This window comes from Siphateles boraxobius, unplaced genomic scaffold, assembly GCF_051911475.1.
Source record: "Siphateles boraxobius isolate OS27281-9 unplaced genomic scaffold, OSU_SipBor_1 22, whole genome shotgun sequence".
Taxonomy (NCBI): Eukaryota; Metazoa; Chordata; class Actinopteri; order Cypriniformes; family Leuciscidae; genus Siphateles; species Siphateles boraxobius.
In genome coordinates this window covers 38,032,569-38,050,712 of record NW_027508833.1, presented here as the reverse complement: position 1 = coordinate 38,050,712, position 18,144 = coordinate 38,032,569, and the positions used below count along the sequence as shown (strand labels likewise).

Sequence of the window (18,144 nt, the reverse complement as noted above, 5' to 3'; positions counted from 1 at the left end):
AACATTTTTTATGCAAAATATAGTTGTTGTTTTGGAGTGAAATATGACCTGGGCACAGTAAATAGGGTCAATTTTGATATCATGATGACTTTTAAAAAATAGGAAAGTTATTATTGTTAATTTCTTTTGATCGTTTTTTTCTGAATACAGTTTCTTGTGTTTATTTATCTTTTGATTTTACTGATTTATTTGTGGTGTTGTTTTCCCTAATATATCCCCTCGATTTATTTATTTATTTAAATCCAGTGTGAGCTCTGAATGAGCATTTCATTGGTTGGACTTAAAACGTCCCCTTTAAATGAACGAGTCACCAGTCGCTGTTTTGAATCTGAACGAGACTCGGTTCGGCACAGAATTAGAATCCACTGAGTGAAATAGCGAAATGTATTTATTCGTAATATTTTGTTGTCTTTTAGTGCCCCGTGTTGCCCTGAAGGAAATAAATGGTTCTGTTGTCGTAAAAGGTGCTTTTTAAATAATCAAGTAAATGATTCAATGACTCAGTCAACACATCGTCAGATTCGTCACCTCTTGGCGTAGCGATGTAAAAAGCTTCGATTCACTGGTTTGAATCAAAACCTCTACCGCTAACAAACACCTGTCAACCATCAGAATAACTGACGCGTTTACGTTAACGTTACGTAAAGTTTGAGAGTTTTTTTATTTGTTGTTCGGAGGGCCAACCTAAAGAACAAATTCTCTAAAATGGTGAGTAGTAAAACGAATAAAACTCGTTAATTACTGTAAAGTTAACGTTAAGCCAGTTAGCGTTCTCTGGCGAATCATTGAAGGATAGAGGGAAGCCACACGCGAAATGTTTTATCTTTTTCTTGTTAACTTATTTTATTTTATTAAGGTAAGCTTCACATTCACTCTAGCTACTGTAAATTATGTTATATCTATGTTTCCATGTTTGGACAAGGTACGTCCACTTGGCCAAGATCGTAAAAACAAAATCAAACCGCTGAAGGGAAACGCCATCGGCCGCAATCTAACTTTACTCACAAAGCGAACAATACTGACGTGAGTATTTTAAGAACGACTTAAATCGACAAACATGAATGTGTTCGTATGAATTATCAAATAAATGTATATATGTGTATTTTAGTGACCAGCCTCACTCAACGGTCAACACTAAAAGCAAAGCTCAACCTTACACACGATGTTTTGAACAACCATTCAAACGCTTCAACTTCGCGCTGCAGTCCAGTTGGAGGAGCAACACAGGGTTTGGCATCACTAAAAATGGTCAAGGGAATGAACTGTTTGGATTTGCTAAAGACAATGAATGTGACTATTGACTCTTTGTCCCAATAGGAAACCTCTTACCAACGGCCATTCTGTAGGTAAGAACGGTTCTTGCATTCTAGCCTGTCATTTGTTATAATACGTCCTCCATATCGCTGTTGTGGTAACTTACTGTAGTTCAAACTGCATCATAACTGGGATCTGTACAGATGCGTTGTCCAGTAATGCAGACGAGAATACCACAGATACACTGGCAGACATCTTGATGGATACAGAATATGAAGATCTTTTTTCATCTGTTGGCACAGGTAAGTTAGCTTACATTAGGTTATTAAAAAAAAAAAATGAAGCACCATCACAGAATCAATGAAAACAGCCCAGCCCTGTGCCGTTTGTTTGCAGAGTTAATCTTATAGCCTACTGTATCTTATTTGATAAGCAAATTTCAAAGGCCTCTAAATCATCACCATGATAAAAGCTTTGGTGAAAAACTTGTTGTTTCCAACGTACTACTTGCACTGAATTGATATTTCATACTTAATCAAGTAAAAGGCTTTTTAGTATAATTCTAAAAAAGTCTCTCCTTCCAGTCATGGTACAAATGACTTTGCTGTGAAATCTTTACTGATTTTTATAAATTATAACTTTTATATTGGTAGTAATATTTCAAATTAAACACTTACTGGACTAAAGCAACTTTATCTTTATTTAATTAGACATACATTTTCAAGTAAAAAATAAAATAAAAAATGTGCGTATCAAATATCATGCATCAGGTTTTAAGGAATGTTTTTGCCCCCACAATTAAAACTACAGAGCTTTGATCATAAAACTAAGCTTTTAAATAATCATCTTACTAAGACATATTATTCATAAAAGCCTGTTGTATCAAATGATACTCAACGAAAAACACATGCAAAAATGTTTTTGTTAAATTGTCCAAAAATTATTTTTTTTAAATTTACTATTTCAAATGTCAGGCTTAACAAGGTTAACAACTTTTTTTTTGGTTTCATCTGCCAACAGATGCTTTTGTGGATCACAAGAAAAGCACTTTTAAGGAATTTATTAATGACTCGTCTCCAGAAACACAACTGCAACGAAAATATCGAATGAGAGATGAGGTATAAAAGGAATGACAAATAAAAATGTGCTCATAATATTTTAATTTAATTATTAACTTTGGTTTCATTTTAAAACTGATTGCACCCATTTTTTTCTCTAACAGTTTGGAAAGATTGTCCGTCGTGTCAGAGTTACAAAGAAACATGTTGCACAGAGAATGAACAGGCTTACGCTCAACATTAGATGTTTTAAAGTTGGAACACTGACCAAGATATTCAGAAAATCTGATGCTCTGACCGCCCAATGCACCGTAATATTGATTAGAGGTTTACTGAATTCATAATTCATAATCAGACTTCAACATCTAATATAATCACATACTCTGTGTGTGTTTCATTTACAGTTTACAGTGGATTACATTGAGATTACAAATGAAGGTAAAGCATGTGCACATTCCCAACAGCAGGCTTTGTTGAGACGCTCACGATTGATTCCTCAAAAATTTACATTTGGAATAGGTTTTAACTTTTCAACATATACTAAAGTGATGAAAATCCATTTAAGTAACTGCAATGGTTCATGGTGTTAATAATATTACATTTTCTCTTCTCTTTCATAAACAGGACGAATAAAAGCATCAGATGTGATCGCTTGTGAATGGTGCACCGTGCAGAAGCTGCCGGCCCTGTTTCTACACACAACACCTGAGATATGCCTTCACCTGCAGGTCCAGCTTGACATGTTTGAAGATGATTCAAGTGTGTGGTGTGACTGCCAGAGCAGGAGTGAGTCGCAAATATGAACATACAGCATTCTATCCATGATGAAATGGGACTGATATTCCTGCTTTAAAGGGATAGTTCACCCAAAAATAAAAATTCTGTCAGGAATTACTCTCCCTCATGTTGTTCAACCCCGTAAGACCTTCGTTCATCTTCGGAACACGAATTAAGATATTTTTGATGAAATCTGAGAGCTGGATCACTCCTCCATAGGCTTCTAAGGGATTGAAACTTGTTCCCCGAAAAGTTATTAAAGACATCGTTAAAATAGTCCAAGTGACTACAGTGGCTCAATGTTAAGTTTATCAAACGACGAGAATACTTTTTGTGCGCAAAAACAAACAAAAATAACGACTTTATTTCAACTATTCATTTCCTTCTCTGTGGGCCTCGAGTGAGTTCACTAGTGTAACAGCGTATAATCTGTTGTTGTACGTCACACGCATCACACACATGACCAGCGTCGGCCAATAGTGAGCCTACGTGTGACGTAGCTCTACGTTATCACACTACGCTAACTGACTCGAGGCCCACAGAGAAGGAAATGAATAGTTGAAATAAAGTCGTTATTTTTGTTTTTTTGCACACAAAAAGTATTCTCGTCGCTTGATAAGCTTAAGATTGAGCCACTGTAGTCACTTGGACTATTTTAACGATGTCTTTAATAACTTTTCGGGGAGCAAGTTTCAATCCCTTAGAAGCCTATGGAGGAGTGATCCAGCTCTCAGATTTCATCAAAAATATCTTAATTCGTGTTCCGAAGATGAACGAAGGTCTTACGGGTTTGAACAACATGAGGGAGAGTAATTACTGACAGAATTTTCATTTTTGGGTGAACTATCCCTTTAATATTTAAATGATGTAAAACGGCTTCTATTCTCTACTCAGATGAAAAGAAGAAATATGTTGTCCTTATGTTTGAGAATGAGCTCACACTCCCAGAGCAAATCACACTTGAGGAAATATTCACAGAGATGGGCAAGTGTTATAACATCAGCTGTTTTCCAGTTAAGTTGTCATTTGAAGAAGCCAGTAACCGACTGAAGTCACACAACTGTGCCCAAAAACAGGAGGTAGGTCAAGACATGCAGTTAAAATATATGTTTGTTGTCATTTACTCGCCCTCATGACATTCCAATCCTATAATTTTTATTTCTTTTCTTTTTTTGGTCATATTGTTTTGAATGTCCTCGCGTTAGTCATACACAGATAAAATAAACAGCTATTATAACTATTATTACAGTGATTAAAAATTCAATAGTAATTTTTTTTTACAATTTCTTTAGGTGTAAAAGCTTTTTGCATCAATAAAACCTATCTGGACTTGAAAATGACTAGTGCTCTTCAGTCATCTTACTGTGTATAGTGCTTTTGCCTTCTTTCTACTGCCTTGTACAATAGCATTTGTTTTATTTTGCTGTGTTCAGATCGCTATACTTCAGCTTGAAGAGGATGAACTTCCAGTCATGAGTCAGGTTTCTCAAAATATTCATTTCTTTTTTGTTTTCCTTTTCCTGTTTTTCTTTTTACTTTTCCTGTTTTTTTTTCTTTTCTTATTCCTTCCCCTTTTTTTGAAGAAAGTCTTACGGTTTATCATCCTGGCATTAGCCATTCATAGATCAAATAAATGTAACTTTTTATTGTGGTGACTACAGGTGCACGAGTAATTTAATTTTTCTTACATTTCTTTAGGTGTAAAATTAAGTGATTTTTGTGCATCTTTAAGACAAATCTGGACTTAAAGACTAGTGCTCTTCAGTTGTCTTACTCTGTATTGCTGTTGCTCTTTTTCTGCTGTCCTGTCCAATAACATCTATTCTGTCTTGCTGTGTTCAGATTGTATTGCTGTTGCTCTTTTTCTGCTGTCCTGTCCAATAACATCTATTCTGTCTTGCTGTGTTCAGATTGCCTTGCTTAAGTTTGAAGAGGATGATCTTCCTGTCATGAGTCAGGTTTCCCAAACTTCTCATTTAATTTATTTTAATTTTCCTTTCCTTTCCCCATTACTTCCACTTTCATTTAGCCTTTCCTTATAGGCTACTTCTACTTTTTTATTTTCCCTTTTATTGTCTTTCCCTTTTTTCATTTCCCTTTCCTTTTATTTCCCTTTTCTTTTTCTATTACTTTCCCTTTTCTTGTCCTTCTACTTCCATTTCTTTTTTCAGTTCCTTTTCTTTTCCTTGCCTCTTCTGTCTTTTTACTTCCCTTTCTTTTACTTTTTCTTTCCTTGTTCTTGTACTTCCATTGTCTCTCCCTTCATTTTTTTATCTGACTTTCATTATACTTTTACTTCTCCTTTCCTTTTTTCTTTACTTCCCCTTTCTTTGTCATTTTACTTCAGTTTTTCTTTTCATTTCCCTTTCCTTCCACTTACATTTCCTATTACTTTATCGTTTCTTGTCCTTTTACTTTTCCCTTTCTTTTTTCAGTTCCTTTTCCTTTCTCTTCCCATTTCTGTGTTATTGTACTTCCATGTCCCTTTTCCTTTTAAAGGTGACATATCATGCCCCTTTTCACAAAATGTAATGATGGTGGGGGGTGGTTCAAAATAATTCCTTCGTTAATAATTTGTTACACAGAACTGTGTAAACAGTTCAAAAATGATTCACACCTTCACAAAATCCACACGCCCAACCCAAAATCAATACATTTAACACCCTATACAAAATTCACACCCCATTCAAATTTCTTTACCTCTACAAAATCCACACGCCGTACCAAAAATCGACACATCTACTAGGGCTGGACCCGGATATTCGAATATTCGTTCGGTGTGTTGGTATTCCATTTGAAAATGTGACATTCGAATATTCTTTTTTTTTTTTTTGCACACCTGGTATCCCCCTCGAAACAGTTCTCATTCACGCTTGAATATGTTTTACACTATAAAATCTGGTGAAATATAATACTTAACTTATAACTTCGTTATATCTACTTAATACATATATTTGCTTCTTCTTGGACTACTAAATGTGTTCCTGCAACGGGAGTATTCTCTGACTAGAGCGCAGAACAGCGGAGTTTGTATGGACAGAAGTGCATGCATGAGTTTGTATTTTGGGTTAAGCTGCGTTGCTTTGACATTGTGGAACATAGAATAATAGAAACAAAATGAATTATCCTTTTTACCCTTATCAATCTAAATTAATCTACAGCTAAATATAGGAGACTTTGAGATTTTACTGGGACGTCACGTTTATTTTTCTTTATTTAAATTTTGTTTTTATTTATTTAAATCTACCCTACTTTGTCAGTGAGAAAAATATTAGACTACCTTATTAATAATATTGCTTAAGTTAAAAGACGTGTGTGTGTGTGTGTGTTATATCACTAGCACAGTGTCCGTTCTCGGAGCATATATGCCCTGCATGCGTGAGGCGCGCCGCTTCTTTATTTAAATCTACCCTACTTTGTCAGTAATTTGTTAGTGAGAAAAATATTAGACAACCTTATTAAAAATATTGCTTAAGTTAAAAGACCTGTGTGTGTGTGTGTTATATCACTAGCGCAGTGTCCGTTCTCGGAGCATATAAGCTCTGCTCGCGTGAGGCGTGCGCGCATCCGGCTCGCGCTGTTCTGTAGTTTATTAAAAGTGTATTTATTCTGAACGTGTCGCGTCTCGCCTGTCCATCTATATTGCACCAAATACGACACTGCACTCCCTTGTGAAGTTGTTTGGATGAACGGTTCTCGAAATAATCAAAATGCAATGGACAGACAGACATAGGCTATAGAGATTCCGAAGCTTCGAATATTCGATGTTCATTACTACCGAAGCTTCGAAAGCTCAAAAAATGGTATTCGGACAAGCCCTAACATCTACACTGGTCGGACTGTTCAGCTGTGTTTCAGACTGATACCTCAGGTTCAGGCTGGTCCTCATCCTCAACACGTGCCTTGTTCAGTCGTGGGGAATACTTTTCAATACTCATCTGGATTGAAGCAGCAAACATTCAGTGTAAGAGTAAAAAAATGACTTAACATTGTTTATAATAAGTTTATTTGATTCACAGCTGCTACATATATTGTTTTTACCTCGACAACCCAACTGCATATTACCGCAAACTTGCGACTAGTTAACTTTCTAAAGAAGCCACGAATTAGTCTGTGTGGAAAACACTGATCTATGGTGTCCCTAGAATGTGTCTGTAAAATTTCAACTCAAAATACCCCCCAGATCCTTCATTATAGCAAAAGGGTGTGAGCAAAAGGCGGTGCAGGGGTGGGCAAGTGATGTAACCGGGGTCGTTTCTGAACACCGGTATCACCGTCGACACCGAATATCGTAGCAAGCCTAGTGGATACATTTATGTAGTTGTTGTGGAGTTACATTGATTAATCTTATCGAATTGCGTACTGTCATGTTTAACTTTTACTCAAGTTGACACAGTTCCCTGAGGTCTTTATAAGTCAAATAGTGTTCAGTGCATGCTTTGCTCGAACTTTTGCCATTGCGTTAGAACTGGTTACACTCACTGTTGTTGCTTGTGAAAACCAAATGTTGGTGCTGTGGCTGGTAACGTGCAGATTAAGGGGCGGTAATATTATAATAAGATCCCCTTCCTACATCAGAAGGGGAGCAAAATCTGATCGGCTTATTTTTTGAAATGCTTGCAGAGAAAGGCTTACCAAAACAAAGTTACTGGGTTTTCACTTTTCACGTTTTCTGTGTTGGTAGATGAACCAGGGGCCCGATTATTGCACTAAAACACGTAAAAAGTCGGATTTTCATGATATGTCCCCTTTAATTTTCCTTTCCTCTTTTCAGTTCCTTTTACTTCCATTTCCCTTTTCTTGTCATTTCTTCACTTTCTTTCTTATTAATTTTCTTTTACTTTTCTCTGTACTTTTGCTTATTTCCTTTCCTTCTTTCATTGTCATTTTTTAATTGAATTTTCCTTTAAATTTTCCTCTTTCCCTTTTCTTTTACCTCTACTTTCTTTTTATTTAGCCCTTTCATGTTCCTGTCAAATGAACACAGATTCAATAAAATATAAATGTTTGAGCACCAGTGACACAATAGAGCAATATAAATCTGCCATTAACATCTTTTTCAGTTGTTTAGCTCTTTCTTTCAACGTTCAGCAGGCCTTGGTGCCATTTTCGGCCTCTCCTGATGCCCCTCGATGTGAAATTGCAACCCTCAGTGTCTCAGACAGTGATGAGGACGATTTGATAGAGCTCCCTTCGTCGCCCAAAAAAGAAATCAAAAAGTCAGTTGACTGGCCTAAGATTAGATGATAATTTATTGTGATGTTCTTATCCAGAAGAACTCTTTTCACCGTCTTTTTGCAGACTGGTTGTGTACCCACCTCCTCCAGCTAAAGGAGGTCTGACTATCACAGAAGATGACCTCAACTGTCTTGAGGAAGGCGAATTCCTAAACGATGTGATCTTGGACTTCTATCTAAGGTTGAAGTGGTAAAAGTACAAAGTAAAATCTACTTTAGTCCATTGGCACTGTAATGACATCTTGTTTTTGGCCAGGTATTTGGTCTGCGAGCAGCAGGAAAAGGAGGATGCCACCAAGTGCCATGTGTTCAGTTCGTTCTTCTTCAATCATCTCACTCAGGAGGATCCCAAAAGGCTTCCAGGAGCTACAGGTTTATCGTATGTATAGAATACGGTCTTGTAAAAATACTTAATCATAATTGGTGTAAACACTGCACCGTACCACAGCATTCAGGAGTGCCGGCACAATCGGGTGAAAACGTGGACCAGGAATGTCAACCTTTTTGAGAAGGACTTTATATTTGTCCCGATTAATCAAATGTAAGTCTCTTCACAAAACTGCACATCCTGCATCCCTAGTGATCTTTTTAAAATGTCCTTGCAGATGTTTAGGTTGTGTAAGTTAGGTAAAATAAAGAGCATATCTTCGTTTGCGATGTCTCCTAAGGGCTCACTGGTACCTGGCTGTCATCTGTTTTCCTGGCAAGATTTCACAGACCAGTGATTTGGATCTTCGCCGAAGGCATTCTGTGGAGTATCTTTTCGATCAATCTCCCCCCAATCCCATGTCCCTGTTCTACTCTCCAGAATCCTCAAAGCATCTCTCCAGTTGGAGTCAATCCATAGGTAATTTAGAAAACCGATGTGGTGCCAGTTCAAAATGGTAGTGTAGGTAAAGGGCAAAATCTGTTATCTCTTATTTTGCTGTGAAAGAATATGGAAATTCTAACTGTTCCATGATACAGCACTGAGTAATACATTTTTTTGGTCACTGATTTTGTAACAACTTACAACACCAGTTCAATACAAGTAAAGCTATGTGTCATTTTGGTGAATTTTTTTATTTACTTAGTTTGTAAAAACACAGGAATGATGAAAGTCTACGGGTCAAGGCTAAAATGAATGCTGAATGCTGTTTTGAAAGTATAGCTACAAGTACTAAATACAAGCTAAAAATATATTGAGAGCATGAGAGGCATAATTATTACTAAAGAGGAATCAAAAAAGTTGTTTGTGTAAAAAAGAAAGAAAAGAAAAAGGTAACTGGACCAGTGTTCTGGAGGGTTTAAAAATTGAAATGCCTAAATTATTTAATAAAGCTTTTTTACTGTTACCTGGGCCCACGTTGACTACCATTCCTAAGATGATCAAACATACAGCAAAAACAGTAATATTGGGAAATATTACAGTTTAAAATGACTGTTTTCTATTTGAATGTTGGCAAAGCTGAATTTTCAGCATCATTACTCCAGACTTCAGTGTCACATGATCCTTCACAAATCTTTCTAATATGGAAATTTGCTGCTCAAGAAAACCCTTTCTTCTTGTCAATGTTGGAATAAGTTGTGCTGCTTAATATTTTTGTGGAAACATTGATACAATTTCTTTCAGGATTCTTTGTTGAATAGAAAGTTCAAAAGAACAGCATTTATTTAAAATAGAAATATTTTCTAACATGGTAAATGTCTTCACTGTCACTTTTGATCAATTTAATGCATCCTTGCTGAAGACAAGCATTCATTTCTTAAAAATAAATAAACAAAATAATATTACTGACACAAACTTTTAAACGCTGTACATCCATTACCTTCTGAGAAATGAGTGCAAACTATTTTCTGTGATTATAATTATGCCTCGTTATGGCTATTTGTCCCCCATAGACGAGCAGAGTTTCTGCTTCCTTTCAGATGTTGAGGATGATGTTCAGGTAATGTGAATTAATCTCTTTATTGCTCTTAACAAATCAGTTAAGACTGATAACCTTTTCTATTTCTCATTTGCAGGCTGTCAAGAATAGATCTGTCCTTAACAGTGTCTCTAAACAGTAAGTCAAGGACATTTCCTCTCCCTAAGATGTCCTTAAAGCAGAATGTTCTCTTTACCCATCACTAGATGGCAGTAACACTTCTTTTAGTCGATGTAATGCTTCATTGTACATGTGACTGACTGACTGTCTGTGTTTGTAGGCCATGCATTCTCATCATGGACTCCCTCACGTGCAGTGGAAGATCATCAGTGGTGCAGATACTCCAAGAGTAATTCTCTTATTCGGTTCAACTGCTTGATTATTTTTGCACCTGTCCGCTAATAGCGAGCTCACATTTTCTCTTGTGCTTCTGTATCCTGCATTAGGCAGCAGATGTCACTAATTAACAACTTTTTCCTGTGAGACAAAAAGCTGTCTTCCTCAAGAGGGAGTTTGGAAAGCCCTGCACTGGACCACATTCAAATCTCATTGGAGGCATTTTGAATAGGCTTACTAGAAAGAATAATTTGTTTAAATCAATTCCAAGGACTCAAAGATGACATAAAAATGGAAATCTGCCCCTAAACCGACCAAACCTCATCTATGTTAGCCAGCTAGTTAAATTTACCTGGGTAGCATATTTAAAATGGCAGAATGCACAAGAAAATGTTTAATACATCACAAAAAAGTTTGATAATTGAACACAAGACAATATTGCCATTCTAGCCACTTATTTTCTGTATATCCAAGATACTTACAAGAGGAATGGAAGGTCAAAATGGGCTCTCAGCAGAGTTTTGGAAAGGAAGTGATGAAAGGATGGAGTCCCCTCGTCCCACAGCAGGATAACTTTACAGACTGTGGCATCTACGTCCTACAGTATGTAGAGAGCTTCCTCAAGGTATTTTCACTGATGAGCTTCTGTTTCTTTCTAGATGTTAACATGAATATTTTTTTTCTTCTCTATTTAAAAATACTGTTCTTACTCATTTTTTAGGACCCACCACAAACTTTCCATAACAGCATGGACCTGAATAACTGGTTTTCACGGAGGACAGTGAAGAAGAAGAGGGGGCAAATCAAACAGCTCATTCTCAGACTACACATACAGCAAACAGCTTAAGTTTTTTTGTTTTTTTAAAGTTCACGCTTCCTACAGACAATTTCATGCTACTGCTATCTCAACCTCTTAGGAAATTTCCTGTAAGGAAATGTATAAAAGAAAATTGCTGCTTTAAATTAATAATATAAAAATGAATAAGTTATTTGCTTTGGAAATGGATGATTTGTTCTTGAAATTCAATAAAATAATGTGTAAATGGAATCAAAATAAAAGGACCTGTTGCTGAATCTCCATTTGAGGTTTGATTTTGTTGTAAAAAAAATCCCATTCTTTTTTCAGGCACTGGTAAATTTTAAGATTTTGGGCTTCAATTTTTCTTCCGTAATTTGTCTTCTTTCAGACTTGTGGGAAGAAAACATCCAAAATACACATTTAAGTGTTAATTTTATTACATTTGATCTTTTTGCATCTGTAGATTTCAATTATATTGCATATCTTCAAAGGCAGTTTTCTCAGAATTACTTTTTTGCTCATGCACAATCTCCAAACTTGCTCGCAGCAAACTTCAAAGTTTTATTCTCATCTATATTTTGAAGGTTTTTACAGAGGGGTTTGTCAGTATTTCATTCGATTGATTTATATAACATTTTATCTCAAATATGAGATGCAAAATCCCTTCTGTAAAAAACTTAAATACGTAAACAAAATGAATTCTGAACTTTATCCAATGCTTTCTATTCAGGAAATGAATGCAAATTAGTGCAATATTTAATGTCATAATGCATCATTATCATATTTAAACAACATTTCAGAGCATTTGTAATACACAACTATTGTCTTAATGTACTGTGATTTATCAACTGGGGAAACTATGGTGATATCTGTTCATTTTTAACCTATTCACCTGTAGTGTCTTGCCTTGATAATTCACCCTAAAATGAAAGTTCTGTCATTTACTCATCCTCAAATAGTACCAAACCGGTATGAGTCTCTTTCTTCTGCTGAACACAAGAGAATATATCTTCAAGAATGCTGGTGAACAGTTGATGGACCCCATTGACTTCCATAGTGTGTTTTTTTTTTTCTTTTTTGGTAGTTGCTATGGAACTCAATGGGGTCCATCAACTTTTTGGTTAGTGGTTACCGAGATTCTTCAAAATATCATCTTTTGTGTTCAGCATATACGATATTGGGGTGAACTATCCATTTAAACCTGAAGAGTGCATTACAATTTCTAAACGAAATTGCAAAAAAAAAAAAAACTTTTCTAACAACTTTCCCCAAACACTCTTTCCTTCTGCCATTGGTTGATCAAACGATTAGTCCCTTTACAAACTCACACCATTGGTTGAGTTAGTGTTGCTTTATTGTGCTGGTTGAGATGTTCAAACGTACAGCGATCCTGTGAATCATTCAGGGAAATTGTACTCGTAGTTGTCTGCATATTCAAATAGAAATTTTCCTTGCGCTGTTCTGATGGCTTTCGGCCCCACAATGGCTCATGCGTATTCTAAACTCCTTTAATTTGCTTCTGTCTCTGCTGGACGGCAGAATTTTGGTCTGTTCGCGGAGATGTTCAGATTGGCATCCTGCACGATCCAGACAGCTGAGCGTCTGCCTCCCAATACTCAAAACTAAATGCTTGATGTATTTCCTTGTTCCACCCTGGGCAAGGTTTTTTGGTCCATAATATAACATCTGATCCCTGTGTACTTCAGACTATAATATTAGGGGAACCAAATGCAAAAAAAAATTTAAATATTGGCTGACCAATCCGAATATTGATGTCTGAAGTAGTAACAGCCCTTCAAAGGGTTAATGTGCACAACGTTGCGTGTTTGAGAACTATAAAATAAACTCGATCTGTAGGACCAGAACGTTCATTAAATTCTCAGTTTGAAAGAACTGTAGCTTATATTATTAGATTAACTTTGAAAACAACCACCTGTGATGACCCCCCCCCCCCCCCCCCTGCTGTGTTCTCCATATGAGAAACTTGCTTTATCTCTGTTAATTCTGAAGTGTTAGAGCTAATGAGACTCTTTGAGTGGATCGTTCACTCGGCGCTCAGTTATTACTTCAGTGCTTTGTGGAATTACCCATCTGCCAGCAGGCCCGCAGCATATGGAAGGAGTTGTAATTTAAGCTGAAATGTTTTTAAGGGATTGGTTACCACTGAGGGTATGAGGAGGGCAAACCCAAATAGGGAATTTGCTGTTCGATTTTTTTTCATTCTTTTTTGGGGATTTTGATAGTTTTAATGTTTAATAATAAATTAATATCCAGTCACACAGACTGGGCTCTGAAAAAGATTAAACAAAACAAATATAATAATTTAGTATACTATAATAATTAGTATACTATACAGCTACAAAAATGTGGTTAATATATATATATATATATATATATATATATACATACAGTGATGTGAATAAGTGAACACACCCATGCTAAAGTTGCCTAAAAGGAGGAATAAAAAATCATCTTTTGGAAATTGATCTTATATCAATGAATAATGAATGAATAATATATCATAAATAAATAAATGTTCTTCCTTAAAATACGGGTTGCATAAGTCAGGACACCCCTATGTTAAATTCCCATAGAGGTAGGCAGATTTTTATTTTTAAAGGCCAGTTATTTCATGCATCCAGGATATTATGCATCCTGATAAATTTCCCTTGGCCTTTGGAATTAAAATATCCCACATCATCACATTCCCTTCACCATATCTAGAGATTGACATGGTGTTATTTCAGTTAGGCTAATAGCTGGTATGATTTGCATTGAGAGATGATCTTATGGAAAATGCCCCATTTCAATCTCTAGATATGGTGAAGGGAATGTGATAATGTGGGACTTTTTTAATTCCAAAGGCCAAGGGAACTTTATCAGAATGCATAATATCCTGGATGCATGAAATAACTGGCCTTTAAAAATAAAAATCTGCCTACCTCTATGGGAATTTAACATAGGGGTGTCCTGACTTATGCAACCTGTATTTTAAGGAAGAACATTTATTTATTTACGATACATTATTCGTACACAAAGAAAATTGGTGTCCTTAAAGGTTGGATTTTGCTCATTTTTCTAATTAAGGCATTAAGATCAATTTCCAAAAGATGATTTTTTATTCCTCTTTTTAGGCAACTTTAGCATGGGTTAGTTCACTTATTCACATCACTGTATATATTAGTGTTATTTTACTATTATTTAGATATTTATTATTTAAATCCTTATATTTATAAAGCATTTTTACTATAATAGTATACAAATATTTTTGGATTAGCTTTTAATTTGATGTTTTCATTCTTAATTTTAGTTTATGTGCTTTTATCATTTTTATTAGTTTTTGTTTATATATTTATTTCTATAGCTTTAATTTAAATTGATTTGAGTTTTAGTCATTTAGTCATTTTTCGTTTTGGTATTTTAAGTTTGTTTTTCATCTAATATTTATATTTTATTTTATTTAAGCTTTAATTAATGGTTTTAATAGTTCACTGTGGAATTTGTGTACAACTTCTGGTTAATTACTCAGATTTTTTGGTACGTTTACCCTATAAATTTACAGTGCCATTTCCAGAAATGGACTGAACTCACATATTCAGAGTCAAGCAATCTTCCTCACGAGGCTTATAGGCTCGTTATTTTTATGAAGCATTCATATAATTTGTTAAACGTTGAGTCGCAGTGTCCACATGCAGTGGAAATCAAGCCTCTGTTGTGTTTCTGGCACATGTGCTCTGGCGCACCTTACGATTGTTTTTATCTCTGCAATTATCCTGGGAAATGCAAAAGCCAGTGTGCATTAAATCTAATTAATGATTCTTCAGGCTCACCAGATGACATAACTGTAATACTCATGTGTCAACCTCTTTTGAAATGTTTAGTTGTTTCTGTAGGAGCTGATGTTTAATATTAGTATATGGTCACACGATGTCATTCTGTAAAATCTCGTCAGATATAATGCTTAATGCTTTATGATTATGTGAGACTCCTTAAAGGTGCAGTGTGTGATTTTCGGCAGCGTTTCGGCTGCGAGTTGCACTGAGGGCAAAGCCCACTGCTCACCCCTCCCTTTCGAAGAAGCTACGGTGCCTGAAACTGGACAAACATATCGTCGTCTGAGACAGCAGAGAATAGCCTAGCCAGAGTAACCCAAGAGTGTGTAACATTGTCACTGTTTCTGTACCACAGTCCATTATAAACCACATCATGGATAAAGTTTACAAAGCCATAGTCAGGTGAGGATCAAGGGTCTTAATATATAATATAACAATAGTAATCAGCTGATTGTCTCACAAACGTAACCAGCACATTTCCCCCCACATAGCAAACCCATAATACAGTGAGGGAGAAGAACCACATGAAACTATGCAACTATATATTGTTTCTAACAGGAAAGTAAATGTTTAGCCGGCTCAATATGAGCTGTTACTGTGGCTGAGCTGGTTAAAGCGTAAAGCCTTGTTTAAACTCGACGCGTCCGCATGAGCCCAAAGGTGCACGCGGCAAAAATGGCATGATTGTGCAGCGCGCGCCTCCGCATCCACTAGACACCATTTACTACACAACTTTTTTTCTCAGATTTTGAAAACTCTTCGCGATCGACTTAAAATGCTTCCAAGATCGACGGGTTGGTGATTCCTGTAACGTTACGTTACTGTTTTACGGTCAATGACAAGAGTACTAATCAGCTGTCTCACAAACGTAACCAGCACATTTATCCCCACATAGCAAAGCCATAACACAGCGAGGGAGAAGAACTAAGTTACATGAAACAATCCAACTACATATTTTACACCACTGACAAGGGAAAAGTCACTACTCACGGTGTTTATGGCTAGCTTCTAGCTTTCTGCGGCTTCTCTTTCAAGGTTGTGACGAAACGCGCTATGTAACGCTGTTTGTTCGCTGTCGGCTACGGTAGACACATGACGTCACAATATGTCGACCTTCATAGAAGGGGATTCCCGCGGTTATGTAGATATAAATGTCTCATTCTAAGGTAATAAAAACATTACGGTTTATTAAGCAAGTTCTTTATACACCACTGAAAACATAGTTATGGATGTCACATTGCATTTCTGTTAATAGATACTCAAATTTTTTACACATTGCACCTTTAACTCAAACTGCTATAAACTCCCTGAGCAACATTTCACGTTGGTTTAAGTCTTTAAAACTGTTTTTCTCAGCTGTTTTGCTCAGAAATTTGATACAGTGCCACGCAGTGAGATATCATGTGTCCTAATTAGATTTACAAACACAAAGTCTGCTTTCAATGAGGGATTAGATTTCAACTTAGGAATACTTCTATAAGTTTTGAATTACAAGCCCTTCAAATATTAATGAGTCTCCAGTTTGTATCAGTTGCACACCTTTTAGTAACCATGACAATCCAGTAGGAAGCTCTTGACTTTCTCTTCATCCCTCAAATTACACTTTTTGATCTTTAATAAAGCTTTTTCAACAATGAAGTGAGTTTTCCTCTTAGAATATTATTTAACATTTACAAAGTCGAGGCTTGATAATATTGGTTTGATATTAGAAGACCTGGTTTGATTTTCCTCTAGGAACGCAAGTTATTTATCTATTTAGAGTAGAATATAGTAAAGACCATATGTAGAGATTTTTTTGTGCTTTAGTTTTTACAGACCCATGTGATGTTTCTTTTTTTTTTTTTGAGCAACGCGATTTGTGAACTGATAGAACATAAAAAAGAGAAGAAATACTTGGGAAAAAAATCTATTAGATTACAATTAGGCATATAGCCTACATTGACATACGCTATATATAATATAATATAACATAAATTAGTCATAATTATTATTGTATAGCCTAAAATTCTGCATTACTCAACTTTTATTGTAAGCAAACTGTTGACCATGTGTTAAGGGTTAAAAGTCAGGTCATTAGATTGATAAATGCAGAGGCTGTGGTCCAAAAACCTAGTGAGTTGTCTACCTAGGCAGCATTTTGGGGCGCGAGCATATGAGGTGCAAAATTGTTGCGCGCGCCTGTAATGGCCAAAACCCTGCACGCGCATACTGTGTGCCGCTCACAAAAGCCGTATAGATGTGCCTGTGTTTTGAGACACAGCCTGTGTCAACCAGTTACTGTGCTACCGTGTCACCACTGAGGTCGCTGTTATTCCTGTGGACTTCAGTCTGAAGCCTGGCACACTACTGAGAGGAAGGACAGCGGCTTTGGAAAAGGGAATATTTGACATCAAGGGAATCTGTCACCGCTAAACGGGGCAGTGTGTCTCTTCTCTGTCCACAAAGACAGCTGCTATTACCGGATTTACACATAATGTGAGTGACTTTAATCACTTTATTTATTTTGTGACTTTTATTTAGAGCAGATATAGGTTTGTTGTTTGGTGTTAAGTTGTGTTTAATTGCTTTTCCATTAGCGAGCTAGCATGCTGCTAGTGAATGTGTCCATATTATTAACGTTAGTCCGGTGAATCAGCAGGTTAATTTCGCATGTCATTTAATTTAATAACAAGCTAAATTCTGATCTAAACACGGGATTTTAATTGTGACTTTTGTATAGGAACGGACAGTTTACTGTTATTGCGTTTCTTAAAGCTTCTTGTGTATCAGTTACATGCTTTATAGTTATATTTATTCATAGTTTTACTCGTGGTTGTTTTTCAGTGATATTATTTAGTTTTTCCACCGAGAGTTTTGCTTTGTTTTGATAAGTTAAGTATGTGACCAAAGTTTTCTAGAAAATAAGTAAAGGCTTAATGTCATGGAAACTCGAACCACTTAGTT

At 36.0% G+C, this 18,144-nt stretch overlaps 2 protein-coding genes across 10 annotated transcripts in view; both read left to right on the top strand.

Moving 5' to 3' along the window:
* Positions 1–567: 567 nt before the first annotated feature.
* Positions 568–11,643, top strand: senp6b (SUMO specific peptidase 6b). 7 transcript variants are annotated; one of them, XM_077240017.1, is made up of 22 exons: positions 568–708; positions 923–1,023; positions 1,109–1,228; positions 1,318–1,346; positions 1,479–1,556; positions 2,275–2,372; positions 2,477–2,623; positions 2,717–2,750; positions 2,937–3,098; positions 3,984–4,168; positions 4,523–4,570; positions 5,000–5,047; positions 8,181–8,308; positions 8,391–8,507; positions 8,583–8,705; positions 8,775–8,867; positions 8,995–9,173; positions 10,208–10,254; positions 10,331–10,371; positions 10,514–10,582; positions 11,044–11,194; positions 11,291–11,643. In XM_077240017.1, the coding sequence occupies exons 1-22, from the start codon at positions 706–708 to the stop codon at positions 11,414–11,416; spliced, it is 2,127 nt and encodes a 708-aa protein (XP_077096132.1). In that variant the 5' UTR covers positions 568–705; the 3' UTR covers positions 11,417–11,643. The 7 variants fall into 7 exon arrangements, with proteins under 7 accessions (XP_077096132.1, XP_077096131.1, XP_077096130.1 ...); XM_077240016.1 differs by having other exon boundaries at positions 1,458–1,556; positions 8,184–8,308; XM_077240015.1 differs by having other exon boundaries at positions 1,458–1,556.
* Positions 11,644–17,452: 5,809 nt separating this feature from the next.
* myo6b (myosin VIb) overlaps positions 17,453–18,144 on the top strand; it is a 60,903-nt gene continuing 60,211 nt past the window's right edge. For all 3 annotated transcript variants that reach the window (XM_077240000.1, XM_077239999.1, XM_077240001.1), the window contains exon 1: positions 17,453–17,676. The gene's annotated coding sequence lies outside the window, so the exon portion shown is untranslated. The remainder of the gene's footprint in view (positions 17,677–18,144) is intronic.